Source organism: Myxocyprinus asiaticus, chromosome 28 (assembly GCF_019703515.2).
Source record: "Myxocyprinus asiaticus isolate MX2 ecotype Aquarium Trade chromosome 28, UBuf_Myxa_2, whole genome shotgun sequence".
In the NCBI taxonomy this organism is placed as follows: domain Eukaryota; kingdom Metazoa; phylum Chordata; class Actinopteri; order Cypriniformes; family Catostomidae; genus Myxocyprinus; species Myxocyprinus asiaticus.
Window position 1 is genome coordinate 26,243,979 of NC_059371.1, and position 24,103 is coordinate 26,268,081.

At 38.1% G+C, this 24,103-nt stretch overlaps 2 protein-coding genes across 9 annotated transcripts in view; both read left to right on the top strand.

Annotated features, from left to right (window-relative positions):
* Positions 1 to 4,046: 4,046 nt before the first annotated feature.
* On the top strand, positions 4,047 to 14,576 carry LOC127418717 (desert hedgehog protein A-like). Its single transcript, XM_051659443.1, has 3 exons — positions 4,047 to 5,029; positions 8,475 to 8,736; positions 9,196 to 14,576. The coding sequence occupies exons 1-3, from the start codon at positions 4,691 to 4,693 to the stop codon at positions 10,011 to 10,013; spliced, it is 1,419 nt and encodes a 472-aa protein (XP_051515403.1). The 5' UTR covers positions 4,047 to 4,690; the 3' UTR covers positions 10,014 to 14,576.
* Positions 14,577 to 14,793: 217 nt separating this feature from the next.
* LOC127418716 (histone-lysine N-methyltransferase 2D-like) overlaps positions 14,794 to 24,103 on the top strand; it is a 56,196-nt gene continuing 46,886 nt past the window's right edge. For 4 of the 8 annotated variants that reach the window (XR_007893539.1, XM_051659435.1, XM_051659442.1 and 1 more), the window contains exons 1-4: positions 19,052 to 19,411; positions 19,867 to 19,946; positions 20,376 to 20,487; positions 20,740 to 20,963. Coding sequence is in view for 7 of the 8 variants with exons in the window: in XM_051659435.1 (XP_051515395.1) it covers positions 19,898 to 19,946; positions 20,376 to 20,487; positions 20,740 to 20,963 (385 nt within the window). In the remaining variant the exon portion in view is untranslated. Of the gene's footprint in view, positions 15,297 to 18,396; positions 18,448 to 19,051; positions 19,412 to 19,866; positions 19,947 to 20,375; positions 20,488 to 20,739; positions 20,964 to 24,103 lie in introns of those variants that run through there. The other 4 variants (XM_051659438.1, XM_051659437.1, XM_051659439.1 and 1 more) reach the window with 4 other exon arrangements.

A 24,103-nucleotide genomic window follows, 5' to 3' on the forward strand; every position in this document is an offset into this window, starting at 1 on the left:
ATATATATGGGGATATCTTGTTTACTTGCTACAATATGTCTAAACAAAATTTTAAATACCTTAGAAAGATACAATGCCATAGTGTTGGAAATTAATGGGGATTCGGGGCAAAAAGGCCACTGAAATTTACAAAATTATCCCTGAAATTCAAAATATGGGGGCAAAAAATGACCACGCAACAAGTTCCTGTGTTTTATTAATAATATCTGATATAGTTACAATTACATACATTGCAATCTTCTTTGGTTCACAGACAGGCTCTCCACTTCTATCAATCCGCATCAGTTCAGTATTGTACTCCCAAGTTAAATTCCGTAACCGTTCGCCCCTCTTGTTCAAAATAAACTCTCCTAGCGGATAACACTTTCGCTCACGGTGCTGTACTGTACTTCCCTGCTCTGTGCTGCTGTGTCTGAAAAGCCTCACCTGCTAGAGGCCAAAATTGTGCAAGGGATGGATGTTATATAAAGAAGGTATGAGAAATCACAAAACATAATGTAGCCAAATGCTACAATTTACTTATAAATGATTGTAATAATATCTCAATATGTTAACCATAATGTTAATAAAGACTTTATTATTGCAACTGTAATGCAATGATATTTGATTATCGAGCAAACAGGTTTGTGGATGATGCAGTCAACATGGGATTGCATCATATCCTGCAACATCTGGACAGACCAGGGACATATGCAAGGATCCTTTTTGTGGACTTCAGTTCGGCTTTCAACACCATCATCCCAGCTATACTCCAGAATAAATTACACCAACTCTCTGATCCCATGTCTATCTGTCAGTGGATTACCAGCTTTCTGACAGACAGGCAGCAGCTTGTGAGACAGGGGAAATTCACTTCTAGCACCTGTACAATCAGCACTGGTGCACCCCAGTGATGTGTGCTCTCCCCACTACTCTTCTCCCTCTACACCAATGACTGCATCACCAAGGACCACTCTGTCAAGCTCCTGAAGTTTGCAGACGACACCACTGTCATCGGCCTCATCCGAGATGACGATGAGTCTGCATACAGAAGAGAGGTTAAACAGTTGGCTGTTTGGTGCAGTCAAAACAACCTTGAGCTGAACACGCTCAAAACAGTGGAGATGATAGTGGACTTTAGGAGGAACCCCCCAACACTGTCCCCTCTCACCATTCTAAACAGCACTGTGGCAGCAGTGGAGTCATTCAGGTTCCTGGGCACTACCATCTCACAGGACCTGAAGTGGGAGACCCACATTGACCCACATTGCGATAAAGGCCCAGCAGAGGTTGTACTTCCTTCGCCAGCTGAGGAAATTCAACCTGCCCCAGGCGCTGCTGATACAGTTTTACTCAGCAGTCATTGAGTCTGTCCTCTGCACTTCAATAACTGTCTGGTTTGGTTCAGCTATGAAATCAGACATCAGAAGACTACAAAGGACAGTTCGGACTGCTGAGAGGATTATTGGTTGCCCCCTGCCCCCCCTTCAAGAACTATACACTTCCAGAGTGAGGAAAAAGGCTGGAAAAATCACTCTGGACCCCACTCACCCTGCCCACTACCTTTTTGAACTGTTGCCTTCTGGCCAACACTTCAGAGCTCTGAGAACCAGAACCATCAGGCACAGGAACAGTTTTTCCCCCCAGGCTAATCATCTCATGAACAGTTAAAACTGCCCCTTTGAGCAATAATTAATGTGCAGTACACAGCTTAGTCTTTTTATATTATCCAACACATCCTACCTCTTCTGCCATTACATTCCCTTGCACTGTACATAACCGATTTGTATTTAGATTTGCACTACGTATGTGTATGTGTGTATGTGTGTACACTACCGGTCAAAAGTTTTGAAACACTTACTCATTCTTCATTATAATTTTTGTTTTCATATTTTAGAATAATAGTAAAGTCATTAAAACTATGGAATAACATAAATGGAACTATATGAATTGTGTTGTGACTAAACAAAATCCAAAATAAATCAAAACTGTGTTATATTTTAGCATCTTCAAAGTAGTCACCCTTTGCCTAGAATTTGCAGACATGTACTCTTGACATTTTCTGAACCATCTTCTTGAGGTATCACCCTGGGATGCTTTTTAAACAGTACTGAAGGAGTTCCCATCTATGTTGGGCACTTATTGGCTGTTTTTCTTTATTATTTGGTCCAAGTCATCAATTTCAAAAACTTTTTTTTTTTTTAATTAAATTTTAGATTTATAATTAAATAAATTAATATGGTGGCACAATTATAATGTTGTCTACAAAACTAATTTCAAACATTTAAGCATACGCCCATATTTAGAAGCTGCTAGTTTAGGACCTGTGAGGAGTCTGTTATCAAACTAGAGACTGTGATTAACTTTTTTTGTGCATCTGGCCATCCACTTCCCTCTCTATCCTGGTTAGAGATTCTTTTTTCAAAACAGTAATGCATGGAAAAGCCTTCATCTCTCTAAAACGATAGACTTTAGGAGAAAATAGAATTTCAGGAGAAATGTGCTTCTTTTTGCCTATTTTTAAAACCAAAATATGACTTGCAAGTGTAAAGCAAATTGTAAGAACTCAATACCTCAGCAAATGGTGAAAAAACCCACTGCACTGTGATTTCTGCATGGTAGCGCAACCATTTTCAATTGTTCTAATAATAAGAATATTTTCTTGAGTACCAAATTAGCACTTTAGAATGCTTTTCTAAGGAATAGGTGGCACAGTATATGTTTGCCATCATGGGTAAAGAAAAAATGGAATAAATACCACTTAAAACAATTATTTCAAACCGTAATAATAATTTGCAGTTAATGATTTTGGCAGTATTTAAGATCAGTTGAATCCATCCTTGGTGAAAAGAAGCACCAGTTTCTTTCAAGAACAAAAATGTCTTTGTGTTCTAAAAATGGAAGCGTATATACTATATATAATATAATTTTCTTAAAGTAACTTGTAACGTAATTACTTGAGTAGTTTTTCAGCAAACTGTTTAGTCTTACTTGAGTCATAATATTTCTCAGTACTTCTACTTGTACTCAAGTGAATTGTGTCTTCAGTAGCAGTGCTTTTACTTAAGTAAAAACAATTACACCAATTTTTGGCAATTACTCCACAATATGTGTAAATGGTATGCTTTGAAGAGGACAAGGTGGATTTTCACTCCCCCACAAGTTTTCTAACACCTGTATTAATTTAGAATAATTTTGTGTATTGTAGTCTCTAAACTAAAATGACATTATCATCATGTTTTTATAATAGCTCACTCAGCTTTGTTTTAAGATTTAAGCATTTCAATTTGATAACAAAATTTCATCAAATTGAATTGTGTAATGTTTAACTAAATTAAATGAATTAAACTATTTATAGTTTTTTTTTTTTCTTCTTCATTTTGTTTTATTAAAGAATACTCAGTTCAATATAAGGACATTTTGTTATGAAATTGAAATGCGTAAATTGTCAAATAATTTTTTGAGTGCTGTTGGGTAAACAAATGAACACATTAAAATCAAACACTGACATATATTCAGGCGCAAGTAATACAGTATGCTGAAGGTAGATTTTAACTGAAAGGTTGAACTGTGTGGATGTCAGGACATTTCATAAATGTCAGGTCGGGGCAAGTTGTCGCGTGTTTAATATGTAATAATTGTGTACAATTTATTACAATTTCTGTTGATCAAAACCATGGTATTTTTGCATGTAACCTTTTCAATTTTTGCTCTTTCGTGAACTGTTTTGTGTTTTGTGTTTCATAATTGTTTTACTGTTTAAATTTGTCCGAAAAGCCAATCTATTTAATAGAATGTTCCCAAAATTTTCACTGACTGGAAGTAGTATGAAAACCATCCACATTCTCGCCTCCCAAATGTCTCAAAAAAGAGACAAACATTTTGAAATCACAACACGGCAAAGTAAAAAGAATTGCAAGCAGTGTCTGCTCGTTGTAATACATTGTATAAACTTCATAACTGCATGCATGACTGGAAACGCGCGCGAGGAGGCGTGTGCGCTACTGTCCTTGGAGCGCGCGCTCAGGAAGGGAGGGCAATCGTTGTCCGGTCACAAATACTCAATGGTTAAAAGCGCTCAGTGTCGAGACGGGAACAAACACATGTCGAACCATAGTCAGAGCACTCAGACTCAAAGAATGAAATTATGTTTGAGCGCGACTATAAGGCAAGAGATACAGAGAGACGCGCTTTGAAAGCTATTTCAGAAAACGTTTTGTGCGGAGCTGTCCAAGGTGGAGTAGGATGATGGAATGAAGCACCTGTTGCTATGCATATGTCTGCAAGAGATAACGAGGATGCATTTAATCCATCTCGACTTGGAATGCTGTCACCAAAAGTTATAAATGGATTGGCAACTGTGTTACCTGTGATTTATGTGTAAGCTACTTCAGACCTAGGTGTTTTTTATGTTACAATTGGACACTTTTTAACCGAAATGTGTAACTGCGATCAATCTCTTCATGGCTGGGTGACACTTATGAGAAAAATGCATGTTATGGAATTTGATGTTTAGATGGTAGCTAGGCTGTAAATATTCAGGTTAATCTGGAAACCATTACACGTTGGTCAATGATTTACGAGCCTAATCCTTAGGAGTGCCCATTTTAATTCGAGATCGTGATATGGACATGGAAAAAGTCAGGTGCGTTAATGAGATGCAACGAGGTGCTGGGAGAGACGCTCGCGCTGCAGGCTCTGCGGCTCGCTGATGCCTTGGCACACTTCACGCGCGTCAATGACGCTAGCTCCGTGGTTAAAGCTGTCACGGCTCATCCTGCTGACTGCGTGTTTTTATTCGTGGCTGGCGGTCCAGGGATGCGGGCCGGGCCCCGGCTATGGCAACCGCCCCAGGCAGCGCAAGTTGACTCCGATGTCGTACAAGCAATACGTGCCTGGTGTATCTGAGAACAATCTGGGTGCGAGCGGAAGAGCGGAGGGCAGGATCACGCGCAATTCGGAGCGCTTCAATGAGCTGGTGTGCAACTACAACACTGACATTGACTTCAAAGACGAGGAGCATACCAAAGCCGACCGGTTCATGACCAAGGTAAAGGAAATCCGTGTGTAGGCTAATGGTTAATAGAATCAACTGAACAGGAAGCTGTAGCCTATTAAATTGCGCCCCATGTACAATGTACCCATTTCATGCTTATGCAGATACACCTGGTGGCCCTTTCAACTCTCTCAGCCATCCATGGCATACTTCATGCACAGTTAAACAGTACTTGAAAATAAAGGGGTTTTGTTATTCCTGTAATTCAGCTGTGTTTGACTGTTATACTTTTTGTGTTGCCAATTAATGCAAATTACTATGATGGAAAAAGCAGTGACAGAAGATGAATCTGCAATTAAAAGGTCCTGCAAAATCAGTTTACCTTAAAGAAAGTCCTAATTTGTGCATCTGCAACAGGGGACCACTGAGATTTTGATTTAGATTAGAAAACCATCATAATATAGAATCCTTGACATTGATTGAATGTTTAGCCATGTTTCTGTAGGTATTTTTTATTTACTTACCTCCTCAATGTAAAACGTGACAATAGGACTGTCTGGAGTGCCATGCTCCATTTAATCTTTAACTAAGTTCTTTGTTGGTGAGCTATAAAATGATCACTACACCACTACTTCCTTAGCCTGAGTATGTTCCCCTATATAAACATGAAGGTAGGTGAAGTAGATAACATTGTGAACAACAGAGAATACACTGATTTGTATTATTATTACTATTTTACAATATATACATGTGGCCAAAAATGAAGCAGGTCGAATGTGATTTTCATTTTTAGTTGAATATTTATTATGACCAGTATATAATAAAAAAATACATTATGCCATGAATTGTTTGGCATGGGTTAATGCATCACGGTACCATAGGTCGTTTTGAGATATAACTGATAAGTTTAATATCACTGATCGTAAGTTTGTTGATATCATTGTAGATTAGCATCAAGTTAACTGAGAGTACCCTTCTGGAAGTGCTTAGAGTTGGTGTGTGTACATATGCATATGCCCTCTTGTTGCCCAACTCCGAAAGCTATCCTTTGTGTATCTTTTCAAGCCTCTGTTGGGTCTCCTGTGCAGAATTCTCGCCTGTTGAAGTAATGGCACCATCGGAAAAGCCTCTATTGTAGTTTTGACAATTAAACGCCTCTGTCTGACAGCATTGCGAGAAACATTTCCCTGGTTTGTTTTCTTCCCCTCTTGATTCCTCACTCTTGCTGTTACATTCCCAAGTACATATCTAATTCAAACATTCCATCCATCTACCCTCTCACTCAGACTGGTTCTTGCTTTCTTTTCTCTCTTCTTGACTTTTCGACTTTGTCTTTGTCTTTCGCCTTTTCCCATACCCTCTCAATACCTCGCTCTGTGCTTCAAAACATGACAGAGGTCACATAAATTACTATTTTCACTGAGAAAAGTACTACTTTTTTCACAGCTCCCCCATTATATCTGGTGTAGATAGGCACACCTTTTTGTCCTTGTGGAGAATCATAGAAGAACGCCTAAATGCTGTAATACAAAGTTTGCTTGGGCTGACACTGGGGTCATTCAAAAGGTTGTGTGAAAGTGTTCACATCGTGTGAAGTTGAAAAAAGAATTGACCTTGACTTTACTCTCTGACACAGCTGAAGTGTCCGAAGAATGTTGGGAAGTAGCTTTGTTCTTATTGTTAGACATTGGGGGGGTAGATGTGGCCTTTAGCAGAGCTTAATATTCTGTACAAAAATTTGCTGATGTCTACCAGTGAAAATTTCAGCCAAAATTGAGAAAACATGCTTTCTGCATTTTACACCTCTTATTTGAATCAGTGGCACCATGCACCTATTTTGCAAGGTGGCACCAGTGGCAGCATATACTGTATATGCAACTTGACCAAATACAGTATATATGTGACTTGATTGGACTTTGTAGATATTGTGACTTGATTGAATATATATATATATACACTACCGGTCAAAAGTTTTGAAACACTTATCCTTTATTATAATTTTTTTTCACATTTTAGAATAAAAATAAGTCATCAAAACTATGGAATAACATAAATGGAACTATGGGAATTATGTTGTGACTAAACAAAATCCATAATAAATCAAAACTGTGTTATATTTTAGCATCTTCAAAGTAGTCACCCTTTGCCTAGAATTTGCAGACATGTACTTTTTACATTTTCTCAACCAACTTCTTGAGGTATCACCCTGGGATACTTTTTAAGCAATATTGAAAGAGTTCCCATCTATGTTGGGCACTTATTGGCTGCTTTTCTTTATTATTTGGTCCAAGTCATTAATTTCTAAAACTTTTTTTTTTTTTTTACATTTTAGTTTTATAATGAAATAAATTATATGTTGGCACAATTATATTTTTGTCTACAAAACTAATTTCAAACATTTAAGCATACGCCTTCATATCAAAAGATATTTAAGATCATGAGAAACATTTCAGTCAAGTGTTTCAAAACTTTTGACTGGTAGTGTGTGTGTGTGTGTGTGTATATATATATATATATATATATATATATATATATATATATATATATAGATGCAAATGCAGTACTGTGCAAAAGTTTTAGGCACTTGTGAAAAATTTTGCATAGTGAGTATATCTTTAAAATATAATGCCCTAAATAGTTTTCATTTATCAAATAATGTCATACAAAGTCCAGTAAACATAAAAATGTTTAATCAATATTTGGTGTGACAACCTTTGCCTTCAAAACAGCACCAATTCTCCTAAGTACATCTGGACACAGTTTTTCTTGGTTGTTGGCAGATAGGATGTTTTAAGCTCCTTGGAGAACTTGCCACAGTTCTTCTATCTATTTAGGCTGTCTCGATTACTTCTGTCTCTTCATGCAATCCCAGACTGACTCAATGATGTTGAAATCCGGGCTCTGTGGGGGCCATACCATCTGTTGTAGGGCTCCTTGTTCTTCTTCTATTCAATTCTGTTTGCAAAGGGAATGATACATAAAAAGCAGAATATATTAAAACAACCATCTTAAATGGTTTTGTGAAAAATATAATGTGCTTTTGCGCAGTATTATATGTATATATGTACATACAATATTGCAGTATATATGCAATTTGACCTAATACAGCATATATGTGACCTGGTTAGACTGATCAAAGTTAGACATGTGTATAAGTGATTTCTGCCACAGCTTTTTAGACCATGTTTTATTTACAGCTACAATAATAGTGCATGTTCATTATCAAAGGCATATATTTTTGAAAGTTGCAATCAAAAGCCGCTAGTTCAAAAAACTGAAGCTGGCACATGACACTCAGTTTGAATGGGCATGTATGAATCATTGGTAAGGCAAGAGGGCTGCAAACAGTTAAATAATCATGTGTGTCTTCCATTTGCTATTTGTCAAAACGACTGCCCTCTAGAATTTGACGATCCAATACAGTTATGTAGAGAGCTTGGAAAAAAAACACTTCAGCCATTCTCTGTGGTTTATGTGATTTTTCTCACACTCGTTTCAGCGTTGCAAGGACTGCCTTAATAAATTGGCCATAGCAGTGATGAACCAGTGGCCTGGGGTCCGACTGCGAGTAACAGAGGCCTGGGATGAGGATGGGCATCACCCACCTGGTTCTTTGCATTATGAGGGCCGTGCTGTCGACATCACCACCTCAGACCGGGACACCAAAAAATATGGCCTTCTTGCGCAGTTGGCAGTGGAGGCTGGATTTGACTGGGTACACTACGAATCCAAATATCACGTGCACTGCTCTGTCAAAGCTGGTAAGCTCCAAAAGCTCAGCTATTAATGTGTCTTTACCAACCTTTTCAAACATTGTAAGTCCTGAAATGTTTTTAAGTAACTTATAACTCTTAAAGGGGTAGTTTACCCATAAATAAAAATGATGTCATCATTTACACGCCCTCATGTTGTTCCAAACTCTTTTTTGACTATTTTCTTTTCCTGTGGAACACAAAAGACAACATTTTTGGATTTTCGTTCACTTTTATTGAATGGAAAAAGATGCAATGAGAGTGAATGGTGACTGAGGCCGTCAGTCCCTAACATTCTGCCTTTTGTGTTCTACGGAAGAAAGAAAGTCACACGAGCCAGAAACAAAATGAGGGTGTGTAAATTATTCGATCATTTTACAGTTTTTTTGGGTGAACTATCCCTGTAGAGTATTATTGGAATATGATTTCCAGTCAATTTACTGTAATAACCATTTCTAATTTTTCCAGATCAATCTGTAGCAGTGGAGAAAGGGGGCTGCTTTTCAGGATCAGGACTTGTGACAATGGCTGGGGGTGCGCAAAAACCTATGTCATGTTTGCTGCCTGGAGAGAAGGTGCTTTCCTTGTCCGGGTCAGGTGAAATTGTTCTCAGCCGTGTACTTCTCTTTCTACATCGAGATAGTGAGAGCAGATCCACTTTTCTCATTTTTGGCACAGAAAATGGACAACAAATGGCACTTACTCCCAACCATCTCATATTTGTGACTCCCAGTTTCAAGCTGCACCACGAGTATCATGCTATATTTGCCAGAAGAGTTAGGATTGGGGACTATATACTTACTACTGGAGGGGATAGAGGAATTCGGCCATCCAAGGTAGTCTCTATTTTATTGGAGGAGAGGATGGGGGTTTATGCCCCTTTGACAGAACATGGGAATTTATTTGTGGATGGCGTGCTGGCTTCCAACTACGCTTCTGTTGAGGATCACAGACTCGCACACTGGGCATTTTGGCCGTTCCGCCTCCTGTTTGGCTTTTCCCATTTAGAGATGGAAGAGAACTCACAAACAATGATACTTAAAAGCAGTGCCAACGTCTCTATCTGTTCCACAGATCTGACCTTCCTCACAAATGTGATTCACAATAGTTCAGGCACGTCTTCCAGCACATGCAGCAAATTCCAAGATGCCACAGATGGAATGGAAAATAAACACAGTTTTTTGCAACACTGTGATTGGGCAGATGGCCCAAAAAAGGTTTACTGGTATGCAAGGCTTTTGCACACATTAGGACAAATATTTCTTGACCCTCAGAAGTTTTACTGATGGTCAAAACAGAATATGTGGGCTTAATACCAACTACACCTGTCTGTGAGGGCTATAAAACCATTTGTCTTTTAAAAGATATATTTTTAAACTACTGACCAAAAAAGAAATGCAGTAGGCACTAAAGCTTGTATAATTAAACACCAAATATAACATGCAGTTACAATTATTTCACTCTTAAGAATGTCATTTTTGTTGTCGTTAAGCATACATGTGAAATATTGTGTAACTTAAAAACTGTATTTAAAAAAAAAAAAAAAAAAAAAATTCAAATATGGACATGATTTCTTTAAAATATTCTCCCTTTAGATCATTTTGAGATTCAAAATGCAAATTTGTATTATGTTGTTTGTCAAGAAAATATTTTCAAAGTGTAATAAATATTTATTTTTATACCTTTTGATTCATAATATATACAGTATATTTCATGTTAAACTGTTTGTTCATATAGTTGTGATTATGGCCTGAGACCCTTTGCTATTGCAGCAAACGCTACAGTTGTTGTATTCTTATTTTTTTTTACTGAAAATTCTTGTATTTTGTTGCAAAATAAACCTGATCTGGTTTAATTTTGTTCACACAAAACACCACACTAGAGTTGTACTGAGTCCACAATAACATATCAGTTAATGACAAAACACCTTAATATATTTGTCCTGCACTTGCCATTTTTCCAAAGAATAAAAAGTTTTCTAAGTTCTTTCTAAGACGTTCCAAGTAGAAATGAATTACCAACTAATTATTGATTTAACATTGTATTTACTCAAGTTTATCAAACGTGACTTCATGAAATTGTGCGGCCTGACAAATTATGGTCAATTTCAACTGTCCTCATGAATTCTACAGCCAGTTGCAATACTGGCATTAACAGGTTGCCTTTTACAAATTGTAGAGCACACCCTTGTGGACTTTTTTAAAAAGTACACCGCATGAATTACTAAACCCATTTGTTCTGGAAAAAATGCACCCTGAAATAAAATACATAGCAATAGATTAGCATTATTTGTGCTAATATATAAGACTGTTTGTGTTAAAAATTATTTTTTTTCTGCATAAATTATAAATACGATCTTGGGCAAAGCCTCTTTTGTTTTTTTATTTTATTTAGCAGCCTTATGCTAAAATGCTTTAAATATTATTATTTTTTCCACATCAATCTACACTCCATACCCCATAATGACAAAGCAAAAAAATGATTTTTGATAACTGCAAATTTATTAAAAAGTAAAAACTGAAATATCACATTGACACAAGTATTCAGACCCTTTGCTCTGACACTTGAAATTTAGCTCAGGTGCATCCCATTTCTCTGGATCATCTTTGAGATGTATCTACACTTTGATTGGAGTCCACCTGTGGCAAATTTAATTGATTGGACATGATTTGGAAAGGCACACACCTGTCTATTTAAGGTCTCACAGCTGGAAATGCATATCAGAGCAAAAACCAAGTCAAGAGGTTAAAAGTACTGCCTGCAGAGCTTAGAGACAGGATTGTGTCGAGGCACAGGTCTGGGGAAGGCTACAAAAATTTCCGGTTGCATTGAAGGTTCCCAAGAGCAGAGTGGCCTCCATAATTCTTAAATGGTAGATGTAGACTCTTCCTAGAGCTGGCCGCCTGGACAAACTGAGCAATCAGGGGAGAAGAGACTTGATAAGAGAGGTGACCAAGAACCAGATGGTCACTCTGGTTGAGCTCCAGAGATCAGGTGTGGAGATGGGAGAAGCTTGCAGAAGGACAACCATCACTGCAACACTCCACTGAGCTGGGCTTTATGGCAGAGTGGCCAGACGGAAGCCTCTCCTCAGTGCAAGACACATGAAAGCCTTTTCAGTGCAAGACCCTGCTTGGAATTTGCAAAAAAGCACCTAAAGGACTCTCAGACTGTGAGAAACAAGAATCTCTGGTCTGATGAAATGAAGATTGAACTGTTTGGCCTCAATTCCCAGCATCATGTCTAGAGGAAACCAGGCACTGCTCATCACCTGCGCAATACCATCCCAATGCATGGTGGTGGTAGCATCAAGCTGTGGGGGTGTTTTTCAGTGGCAGAGACTGGGGGACTGGTCAGGGTTGAAGGAAAGCTAAACGTAGCAAAATACAGAGATATCCTTCATGAAAACCTGGTCCAGAGTGCTCAGGACTTCAGACTGGGCCGAAGGTTCACTTTCCAAAAGGACAGTTACCCTAAGCACACAGCCAAGACAATGCAAGAGTGGCTTAGGGACAACTCTGTGAATGTCCTTGAGTGGTCCAGCCAGAGCCCGGACTTGAACCCAATCGAACATCTCTGGAGAGACCTGAAAATGGCTGTCCACCGATGGTCCCCATCCAACCTGACAGAGCCTGAGAGAATCTGCTAAAAAGAATGGCAGAAAATCCCCAAATCTAGGTGTGTAAAGCTTGTCGCATCATACCCAAAAAGACTTGAGGCTGTAATCGCTGCCAAAGGTGCTTCAACTAAGTACTGAGTTAACGGTCTGAATACTTTTGTGAATGTGATATTTCAGCTTTTTCTTTTCTTACATTTGCAAAGTTATGAAAAATCTGTTTTTTGCTTTGTCATTATGGGGTATGGAGTGTAGATTGATGTGGGGAAAAAATTTTTTTTAAAGCATTTTAGCATAAGGCTGCAACATGACAAAATGTGAAAAAAATGAAGGGGTCTGAATACTTTCTGAATGCACTGTATATACAGTGTATATAAATACACGCATATATATAAATAGTACAATTAAGTACTATTTAGCTAAAGTGCTGCATTATTTAAATTAACAGTCGACAATGTAAACAATTAATTGTTTTAAAAATAAAATGATGGTTTTAAAATAACTGTTGATTTTGTTGTAACCGCATGTTTTTTCCTCTTTATTTTTCACAGCTGTTAAGGTATACAAGAGGATTATTTGGGACATGGAGGGGGCAGATGGACATGCACCCCCCACTGGAGTGGAGATGTTCTAAAATCCAGAACAGGCCAATGGCAGGGACTGTAATGTAGGCCCGCCCAACCATTACCTTTAGTGAACCAATCAGATTTCAAATATAAGCTTAGTAAGGCTCTCTTCAAACCTTTCCTGTTCAAACTAATCCTGGTGAAAGCTGGGAAGGAGTTATTAATCTTGCACATGACCATGGGGTAGCATGATCAGGAAATACAGAGAAAAAGCAGTGTCCCATCGGGTTATGTTTTATAAAGAGTCAGTATATCAGTTTGAAATCTAAAAGAACAAACTGAACTGCTGTGCACAGAATAGGCCTGTGCTATGTAACTGAATGGTGCAATATCAGATTTTCAGTTTCCATCTTTAAAACAGGCATGATGATCTAATACAGCATGCTTGAGTAATAGCGATTACATGAATACATATGACTGCATATTCACAAATGGCCATTGTTCATTATAGTCTTCTCCACTGAATTAATTATATAATCTGTTTTGATCTGTTGGGTGTGTTGAGTGCCATTTTGGTTGCTTGTGACCCAAACTATGCCACTAAGGTATTTAAATGGCTTGTCAGCCTAAACAACAACAAATCTAAACCTGCTTGGTTTCTTCCACTAGATAAGAAACAAGTTATTATTCAGCAATGCATACAGTATCTCCTATAGAGAAGGAAAAGACAATATTGATAATATTTCATAAAATATTAAATTATTATCATTTTACATTTGAGCTCATTCATGGTTGTATTGGTTCCCCTTTTCATTCTTTGACAAACACTTTTTTTAAATTAAGAAATATGGAAAAATATGTTGTATTATATCACGCCTTAGTTGTACAGACTCGTAATACGGACAACTTTATTTCAAAATGGGCAGCTCATGCATTTCCACTGTGGGATCAATGAAGTCTGTCTCATTATCAATTTATACTTGTCAGTCTATGGAGTAGCCCAGTAGTTGACCTTTGATCAAGGAATATTTTGTGGTTTCATCTGCTCTCATTTTTACACAGTGTATAATGAATAAATGTGTCTTTACAGAGAGCAGTGTCTGTGAGCACTATAGCCAGGTAATAAACTTCCCTCTACAAATACCTACCTTTTTATAATTTATTTACACAAACAATATATAAACAGAATACATGAAATAACAGATAATTTATGATTTGTTTATTTATTCAGACAGACAAGTAGACAGACAGACAGACAGACAGGTAGGTAGACAGACAGACAGATAGATAGACAGACTGACAGAGAGACAGACAGACAGACAGACAGACAGATAGATAGATAGATAGACAGACAGATAGGTAGGTAGCTAGACAGACAGACAGATACAGTAGATAGACAGACAGGTAGATAGATATGTAGATAGGTACTGTATGTAGACAGACAGACAGACAGGTAGATAGACAGGCAGGCAGACAGACAGGTAAGTATATAGACAAACAGATATGTAGAGATACAGACAGACAAACAGACAGATAGATAGACAGACAAGTAAAGAGACAGACAGACAAACAGACAGACTATAGATAGATAGATAGACAGACAAACAGATAGGTAGGTAGCTAGCTAGACAGACAGGTAGATAGATATGTAGATAGATACTGTATGTAGACAGACAGACAGATGGACAGATAGATAGATAGATAGATAGATAGATAGATAGATAGATAGATATTATTAATACAGAAAGGCAAGCTAAGTATATTAAAATGATATGGGGGAAAAAATGTTACCAAAAAAAAAAAAAAAAGAAAGAAAGAAAAGAAGAAAAAAAAGAGTTTCAACCGGTTTACTCACCCTGACTGTGCTTTAACAGCATCTCTCCAACAGTGTGTGTGGGACTGCACTTACAGAATGAATACCTAAGCACTAACATGACCCAGAGGAAGTATTGCACCCCTAATTTGTTTTTCCTGTCAAAAGCAGGGGTCGCAGTTGTACTCAAAATTGGTGTTAACCTTCTGCAGCCTGTACTCTGACTCTGACACTTCAAACTCTATTACAAGAAGTTCATTCAAACAAGCTTGCCACATTTCTCCAGTTTAAAGACTTTGGTGTGAGTTCATCAAAGCTTCTCAGGCTGGATGATAGAAGCAAGCATGAAAGTACAGTATGATGAACTCATTTGATTCATTGGTATCGGCCAGCCAAATCTTAATATCAGGTAGTTTTGTAAACGTTTGCTCGCCCGACAGCACTTCCCCCATCAACAACAATCTAGTAAACCCTGCCTAGCCAAAGCTAGCTTAATGAAATGAAACGGACCCCAGCGAATATTATCAGGAGGACTGTTCCGATTATGTACGAGGACGTTAGCAGCGCAGTGTAGGTGAGTGATAAAAGTAGTATGTATTTTTAATATAAAAATATAGACTTGCAGAATAATTACCTTAGCGATACTCGGGCCCCCTTCCACGTCCATTAAGCGAAGTGAGCGCGACTCTGTCGGCCGAAATGAATCTGCTGTTGGCCTCCTACGTACCGATGCGTTTACAAGATTTAATATTAAAAACACTTGTACGGGCTAGTACGAGTGTTATGAATGCATGCGATGTTTGTTTTGTTGTTGTCGTTGTTTTTTGCGCTGACAGTTGGCCTTCTTTTATGATTGATCGTTGTGTTTTTAGTTTAGTGTGATGCACAAGTGTTTGTGTCCTTGGTAAATGGGAAAGCCATATTTTTAGCAAGCCAGAGTCCCCGTACCGTCCGTCATTTAGACCTTAATAACACTGAAACCACCAAAGCTAAACAGTAGATTTGAGAGTTAGTATGCTGTTTATCGTTTCCATGGTCGTATCGTGATATTAGGAGCACTTTGTTTATTAGCTGAGGCGTTAAAACTGGTCTATTTGTTGCGATTGGAAAGAGCAACAGCATTCTGGAGTATAAAAGTGTCTAATGGCTAGCAGGCTGGGTTAGCACACCAGATGTAAACTGAGTAATTTTTTTACTTTTTTTTTTTTTTTTTTTTTTTGCAAAAGTGGAGCTGTTAATAAAATAGGAGGTTTGGCTACCACATGTCGGTTTACAGCTACGATTGCATCTATTTTATGTTTCGTAGAGGCTAACTCTTGATGCTTCCAGCCTGTTAGCACTGCATTAAAAGCAATCCGTTCGGTTACTTTTTAATAGTTGCCTCTTTATGCACGTGAAAAACAATTGAAAATGCTATAATACAGAGACGAGTTTATATAGACATTTTGGCATCAACAGCGTGTGTGTGCTTGTCAGCTAGCGTGTTGGGAACTGCTTGGGAAACATGTCAACAAATTAGTATGATAGGATTTAGCATGACACTTTATTCCAAGTTTTAGGTCAAACGTGGACAATGTAGTGTGCTAAATAATTTAGTCAGTGTTGGATTTTAATTTAGATAGCCAAATAAAAATCAAACGCAGTGGCAGCCATGTCCCATATATTGGAATTAGCTACGCACTTGAAAGATGAATTGGGGAAGGAGTGTCTAACAGGATTAGTTATTTGGCGATACACAGTTCCTTAAGTGATGATGATGTTAACTAAACAAAGACATTTAATTAAAACATTGAACTTTTCCACTCTTGTTCTTTCATAAAATTACATTGACAGCAAGCATAGATTTTGTTTCCTGAATAGCCTTCTAGCATATGAGGTGGACCAGTCACAAGGGCGTAGATTTGGCTTGAGCATTTTATGGTTTCCCCTTTAACAATAGCGGTCTTACCTCCTTATGTTAAATTATTTTTAAAGGTGCACTCAGTAATTTTTTCTCATTAAAAAAGTTTTAAGCTTAAAGAAATTAATTGTGATTTTGGAACTTATGTATAAAATCATGATTACTCACTTGCGATGAAGACTCCAGTCATATCAATAACCTTATTAAAGCTGTTTTATTCTATATGTGGAGGGTCCCCTCATGGGGGCTGCCATATTAGTAGGGTGACCATATTCTGGTTTTCCAAAATGGAATAATAGGGTTCAAAACAGTGTTACTATGAATGCAAACTTTAATACAGTGAAAAGACACTCTATTAGCATAACATAAATATACATAAATAAAAATGTCCAACATTCCATATACTGGCCATGTCCATATACTAAAATATAATATTTGATGCCATGAGTGTACCTTCATTTACTATTACTGTTGTTTTGAATGGCCGTGGAAAATGAAGCAATGTGATAACAGTTTTACCAGGTCACAAAAAGTAGTCCGTTAATTTACCTGATGAACTTTCACCTTTTGCTGACCCGTTATGCTTTGCAGAGCTAATGTGCGCATTCGATGTTTGTTTTTTTGTTGTTGTTGTTTTTTGCACTGACAGTTGGCCTTCCTTTATGATTGATCGTTGTGTTTTTAGTTTAGTGTGATGCACAAGTGTTTGTGTCCTTGGTAAATGGGAAAGCCATATTTTTAGCAAGCCAGAGTCCCCGTACTGTCTGTCATTTAGACCTTAATAACACTGAAACCACCAAAGCTAAACAGTAGATTTGAGAGTTAGTATGTTGTTTATCATTTCCATGGTCGTATCGTGATATTAGGAGCACTTTGTTTATTAGCTGAGGCATTATGTGTGCTTCTAAATCACTTGCACCTTTATTAGCAACTGACACATAATTGCCAGCTTTACATGTCATACATTCTGCTTCCCACGGATCTCGAACTGGATGAAAGCATGGGAATTTTTTGTGCAAATCTTCTGTAAATTTGCACTTTCGTTTGGCCATTGTTTCCACTCAGATGTCATTTGCTGCTACTGTCAAGCAACTGTTTGATGCCGAACACCACAGCGCTTCGCGCATTCGCGGAGAGATTGACAGGCAGGAATTCGGCCAATAGTTGCTGCAAGCCTCTTATAATCGACCAATTGGTGTGCGAGAAGGCGGGACTTACAAAGAGGGGTATGCGTGCACACACAATGAAGTATTAGACCAGATGCACATCATAATGCAACTAAAGCCGAATCCCGGACATTTTCGCAAATTTTGAAATCCCGGCCGGACGCTTTTTTAAGGTCTGAAAAAGAGGACATGTCCTGGAAAAAGAGGACGTATGGTCACCCCAATGTTAGAATCACATGACCAGCTGAATACGACTGGCTTAATCTCAGTAACTGCCCTGTTATTGGATATTTTCACTCTTAGATTCAATTAATCATGGCTTACTGTGAATAATGAATTTCTTCAATGGCATCTGTAACTGAAAACTTTTGCGTTTGAATGATGCTGCATCCAGGCCCCTAGTGTGTCAGTGTAAGTCCAAGAAGACGTAAATAAATCATTACTGAGTGCACCTTTAAAATTGATATGTATCTGTAACATTAAGTAATTGCCATATCTCTTGTAAACATTCACACACTCATAACTGGAGGTCATCTATCACACAATTGGGGTTTGAAAAACTGGCCTAATCAAAATTGTGATATCTGAAGAATTTTGTATATTTGTAGTTTAGATGACTTTAGATGAAGAACAGACCTGAAAGAGCTGTATGTGTGTGTGTAAGTACATCTTTAATGGATTTCCTTTGTATCAATCATAAAGCCACTGAACCTGTCACTATAAATCTACAGCTTGCCATATCCCTCTCTTGCTAAATACAATTTTCAAATGTCTAGATGTTGCTGTTTCCCTCAAAGGTCTTTTGTCATGGGAGGAAACAGACATGTAAATTAGGAGATGTTATTGCAAGGGCCCTAACAAAGGGGATGTGCAATAAAGAGAGACAGGACATTGTGTTTCAGTCAGTTTAATTTTTTCTTCTTCTTTATACACATTATGCAACCTGTAACTGACTTCCATTTCCTTGTGAACTGATAATATGAGGTGACATTCATACCAAGCTCTGGCTACTGATGACCTAATTCATGCTCACGTTTTTTAACGTGTGCAGTGTTGTTTTAAATACACTATATATACGTAAGGCTGGACTAATCACATTCGTTGTGGTTCAATTTTGTTAATATGACTAAATATAAGTACAAAAATGTGCACTTGTGCACATACGAAAAATGTTCCGCGCTATCACTCGCGGAACTAAATACTGATGCCAACGTTTCAGGCCGACCCCGTTTTGTGTCTCACAGGAAACGTGCTACACGGAAGTTGTATTTTCTTTGTGTTTCTCTCTTTAGCGTCGTTTTACATAAAGAAAGTAACGCAATATCTTAGTTATGCACTAAGTTATACCGTTTTATTGACCGCGCGTCATCACTAAACACCAGAGCCGTGTATACGTGTCTTTATTGGCCCAATTTGGCGATGGGCGACTGGATTATTTTGCAGAGAGTTTGTTAACCCCGGTCAGAAAGCTAGCACGTTAGCCGCTTCCAGGCACTTCTGTAAACCGATCAGAACGACGTAGCTGCGGGATCTCACAAATTTAATTAACCTACGAACCATTGTTTATCCATCAGCTTTAACCAAATCGGACAAAATGCACCGAACACGCGAATCCACCTCATGGTTCGTATTTAATCACTTGCTTTATGCTGTGTTTTCCTATATCCACCAATGTTTGCGTATTTAGGTGTGGAGTAATGTGAACTTTGCAGGATTATGCACATTTATTACGCAGTTGCTGAACAGGCGCGGTATGGCTAGGTATTTGCAAATGCAGCTGGTCCGATGGTTTGCAATGTCCAGATAGAAGTTACTACCAGATAATCAATATAACTTTCCTATTACTGCTTTTCGAGAGGCTTAAACGTGTTATGAACGAGTGTCCGTTGTATGCATTGCAAGCACGAAAGATACACTTTTTGTTACATCCTAAATATAATAACACAGTGTTTTGTGGCTGTATGACATTGTGAAACTTGAATTTGTTTGTGCACATCTCTTCTTGGGCAGTTTTATGAATTGGTCTCTACTGTTACGTCATGTTACTTTCCTCATTGGTGGAAATCTATCTGTTTCAGATCTCTTTAATAGAGATCTTCAGGAGTAGGAATGGACGAGCAGAAATCAACCTGCGAAGAAAATGATTCAGAAAATGCAGGTCAGTAAATGTATTTAAATTTGATTTGCATAAGATAGGTTTTACCCCTAATTTCTTCAGCCGTTTCATTGGGTTCATAAATGTGGACCACCATGCTGTGAACTTTACTGTATTAAGCATGCATGCAAACTGTACTCTACTGTATATTTTAATAACTATGTATACTCTTTCATGTTCGCAGTTTAATGGAAATGTATAAGTCAAAATGCATTAATATTTAGTCCTTTCAAACTGAACTCGTTAAAATCTAATATATTTTGTACTGTCATTTGAAGCAGGGATGATACATACATTTTTGCACAGCAGTAAATATTTCTTAAAGTGAGTCTTCTCCAGCATCTGGATTTTACTTGAAGTCTCTGTGACACAAGGGCACATTTATATCTGCATCTCCAATTCATTAACTTATGGCTGCTATATTTCTCACAGCTGATGATGGGACCCCTCCAAAGGAGAGCGTCCAGGTTGAGGGGGAACTGAGTGCTCCTGTTTCTGCAGAGGACATCTCAGGCACTACTGTGGACACTTCCAGCTCATCAGTGTAAGGCCTGCTATAAATATTGCGGTTTGCAGTGCTTTGCATAAAATGTAGGTCATGGTTGAATAGCTTGGTTTTATAGAAAAGAGCTATCTTCATTAAATAGAACATAATGTTGCATGGACAAATTGGACCGATATTGCAGACATAGTTCTAACAGGCACAGAGAGAATTAATAATTAACCTAAGTCCAGCTGAGGTATTGTGAACATAGTTGAGGGAATTTCTGACTGCGATTATGTTGGTGTTTTGTAGGGAGACTGTCAGGGCCTGTGCTCTGTGTAACTGTGTGGAGCGTAGTCTGCATGGACAACGGGAGCTCAGATGTTTTGGATCCTCTTCCGATCGGCCCAGCTTGGAGGCCTCCGTCTCCTCTCTGCCAGCAGCTGGAAACGATGACCTGTCTTCCATTGGATTCTCTGAATCCACCTGTCTGGCATCTCTCTTTGATGACACGGGTATAATCAGCAAATCAATAGGTTTGAATTACAGTGATGTCACTTCTGATTTTAAAGGTGCATTTGGTCATATTTTTACTTTGATGAGCAATCATTAGTAGACCAGTGGTAGATTGATTCTCAGTTGCTTGATATGATAGTCTGATATATATACAGTTGAAGTCAGAAGTTTACAAACACTTAGGCTGAAGTCATATAAACTCTTTATAAAAAAAATTTTAACCACTCCACAGATTTCATATTAGCAAACTATAGTTTTGGCATGTCATTTAGGACATCTACTTTGTGCATGACACAAGTAAGTTTTCCAACAATTGTTTACAGACAGATTGTTTCACTTTTAATTGAGTATATCACAATTCCAGTGGGTCAGAAGTTTACATACACTAAGGGTACGTTTACAAGACAACAATGTACTAAAAACAGAAAAGTTTTTCCTTTGCATTTTTGAAAAGATTCGCATACAGACGACAACGTTGACAAAACGATCCCCGTTCACACGGATCCGCGAAAATGACTAAAAACGTTGTATTATGCATTCCAGGCCAGTAGTTGGCGATGTCACTTTGTAAAGAAACACTACGTGCCTGCGCACATAAGCATTCTTCCACAGAGCGGTGAATATAAACAATGAAGATGGTGAAAGCATCGAGCAGTTTTGTCTGGACGGACGATGAGGTTGTTTTATTACTACAAGTGACCCTGGACTATAAAGTGTGCCACCTTTTAAGGACTCCAACTGGTGTTCTCATGTTGGTCTGTTCACCCTGGAGGTAAGGACGAAGTTCTTGTAGTTCATGCCTGTAGACTGAACACGTAAAACGCGTGCGCATGACGTCATCGTTTTCACAAATTCGCGTTTTTGTATGTTTACACTGAGACGATAACGGCATAGTTTTCAAAAACTTGCACTTTGAAACCCGTTTTCAAAAGTTTGCGTTTTCAGGCCCCAAAACGCCATTGTCGTGTAAACGAACATCCAAAACGCATAAAAAGTTTTCAGTTTTTAGTTGAAAACTTTGTTGTGTAAATGAAAATTAACTGTGCCTTTTGGCAGCTTGGAAAATTCCAGAAAATGATGTCAAGCCTTTAGGCAATTAGCCAATTACCTTCTGATAGGTTAATTACAGTCAATTGGAGGTGTACTTGTGGATGTATTTTAAGGCCTACCTTCAAACTCAGTCCCTCTTTGCTTGACATCATGGGAAAATAAAAAAAAATCACCCACAAGACCTCCACAAGTCTGGTTCATCCTTGGGAGCAATTTCCAAATGCCTGAAGATGCCACGTTCATCTGTACAAACAATAGCACGCAAGTATAAACACCATGGGACCACACAGCTATCATACCACTCAGGAAGGAGACGCATTCTGTCTCCTAGAGACGAGCGTAGTTTGGTGCGAAAAGTGCAAATCAGTCCCAGAACAACAGCAAAGGACCTTGTGAAGATGCTGGAGGAAACAGGTAAACAAGTATCTATATCCACAGTAAAACGAGTCCTATATCGACATAACCTGAAAGGCTGCTCAGCAAGGAAGAAGCCACTGCTTCAAAACCTCCATAAAAAAGCCAGACTACAGTTTGCAAGTGCACATGGGGACAAAGATCTTACTTTTTGGAGAAATGTCCTCTGGTCTGATGAAACAAAAATTGAAGTGTTTGGCCATAATGACCATCGTTATGTTTGGAGGAAAAAGGTTGAGGCTTGCAAGCCGAAGAACACCATCCCAACCGTGAAGCATGGGGGTGGCAGCATCATGTCGTGGGGGTGCTTTGCTGCAGGAGGGACTGGTGCACTTCACAAAATAGATGTCATCATGAGGAAGGAAAATTATGTGGATACATTGAAGCAAAATCTCAATACATCAGCCAGGAAGTTAAAGCTCGGTCACAAATGGGTTTTCCAAATGGACAATGACCCCAAGCATACCTCAAGTTGTGGCAAAATGGCTTAAGGACAACAAAGTCAAGGTATTGGAGTGGCCATCACAAAGCCCTGACCTCAGAAAATTTGTGGGCAGAACTGAAAAGGCGTGTGCGAGCAAGGATGTCTACAAACCTGCCTCAGTTACACCAGTTCTGTCAGGAGGAATGGGCTAAAATTCCAGCAGCTTATTGCGAGAAGCTTGTGGAAGGCTACCCAAAACGTTTGACCCAAGTTAAACAATATAAAGGTAATGCTACCAAATACTAACAAAGTGTATGTAAACTACTGACCCACAGGGAATGTGATGAAAGAAATAAAAGCTGATATAAATAATTCTCTCTAATATTATTCTGACATTTCACATTCTTAAAATACAGTGATCCTAACTGACCTAAGACAAGTAATGTTTTCTGTGATTAAATGTCAGGAATTGTGAAAAACTGAGTTTAAATGTATTTTGCTAAGGTGTATGTAAAATTCTGACTTCAACTGTATAAGTCATGTGTAACCTAAGTAAAAAAAAAAAACATGAGTTTCAAATGACACTATCCATTCTCATCTCTTTTTAAGGATAGGTGGTAAATGTGCATATGCAGCATTGCAGATGCCAGTGTTTAAATTGTTGTGGTGAATGATTAAAATTGGGCTTTAACAGTAAACCTCATAAGCATTGCCTGTAAAATGTTTATTTTATTATAACTAGGGTGTGGCGATTTTGCTAAAGCTATTACAGGGTTCCCATGGATCCTTAAAAAGTCTTAATGTCTTAAATTCAGTTTTCCAAAATTTAAGGTCATAAAAAGTCTTAAATATCTTAAACGATACAACAAAAGTCTTAATTATAATTTAAAGAGGTCTTAAATTTGGGGGTGGAAAGACAGGAATCGTGATGTGATCTAATGTGATTATCAAACTTCAAAAGAATACGATCTGATAAAATAAATGCATGCGCTATGTCCTTCAGAGTGAAAACGTGACACTCCAAGCACACCGGGGCTTGTGAGTGTTTTCAGCTGTTGCAGAGCAGTTCACAATCATTAAGCCATATTGGAAATTTATGACAAGCGATGACTGATGATCAACTGTTGAAGATGATGATGTAGTGTTGATGAAATATGACTGTTCACTTTTAATTGTTTATATTGTAATACGTTGTAGATTATTGTAGGAGTGCACATTTTATTTCCATTATCTGTTTAAATGAGCAGCTGGAAGCAGTGAATCGCAAACATT

Excerpts from the sequence above, each read along its gene's own strand:
- LOC127418717 (XM_051659443.1), top strand. The coding sequence starts at position 4,691 with ATGCCTTGGCACACTTCACGCGCGTCAATGACGCTAGCTCCGTGGTTA. Across the intron at positions 5,030-8,474 it reads CCGACCGGTTCATGACCAAG|CGTTGCAAGGACTGCCTTAA; the intron begins GTAAAGGAAATC and ends CACTCGTTTCAG. Across the intron at positions 8,737-9,195 it reads GCACTGCTCTGTCAAAGCTG|ATCAATCTGTAGCAGTGGAG; the intron begins GTAAGCTCCAAA and ends TAATTTTTCCAG.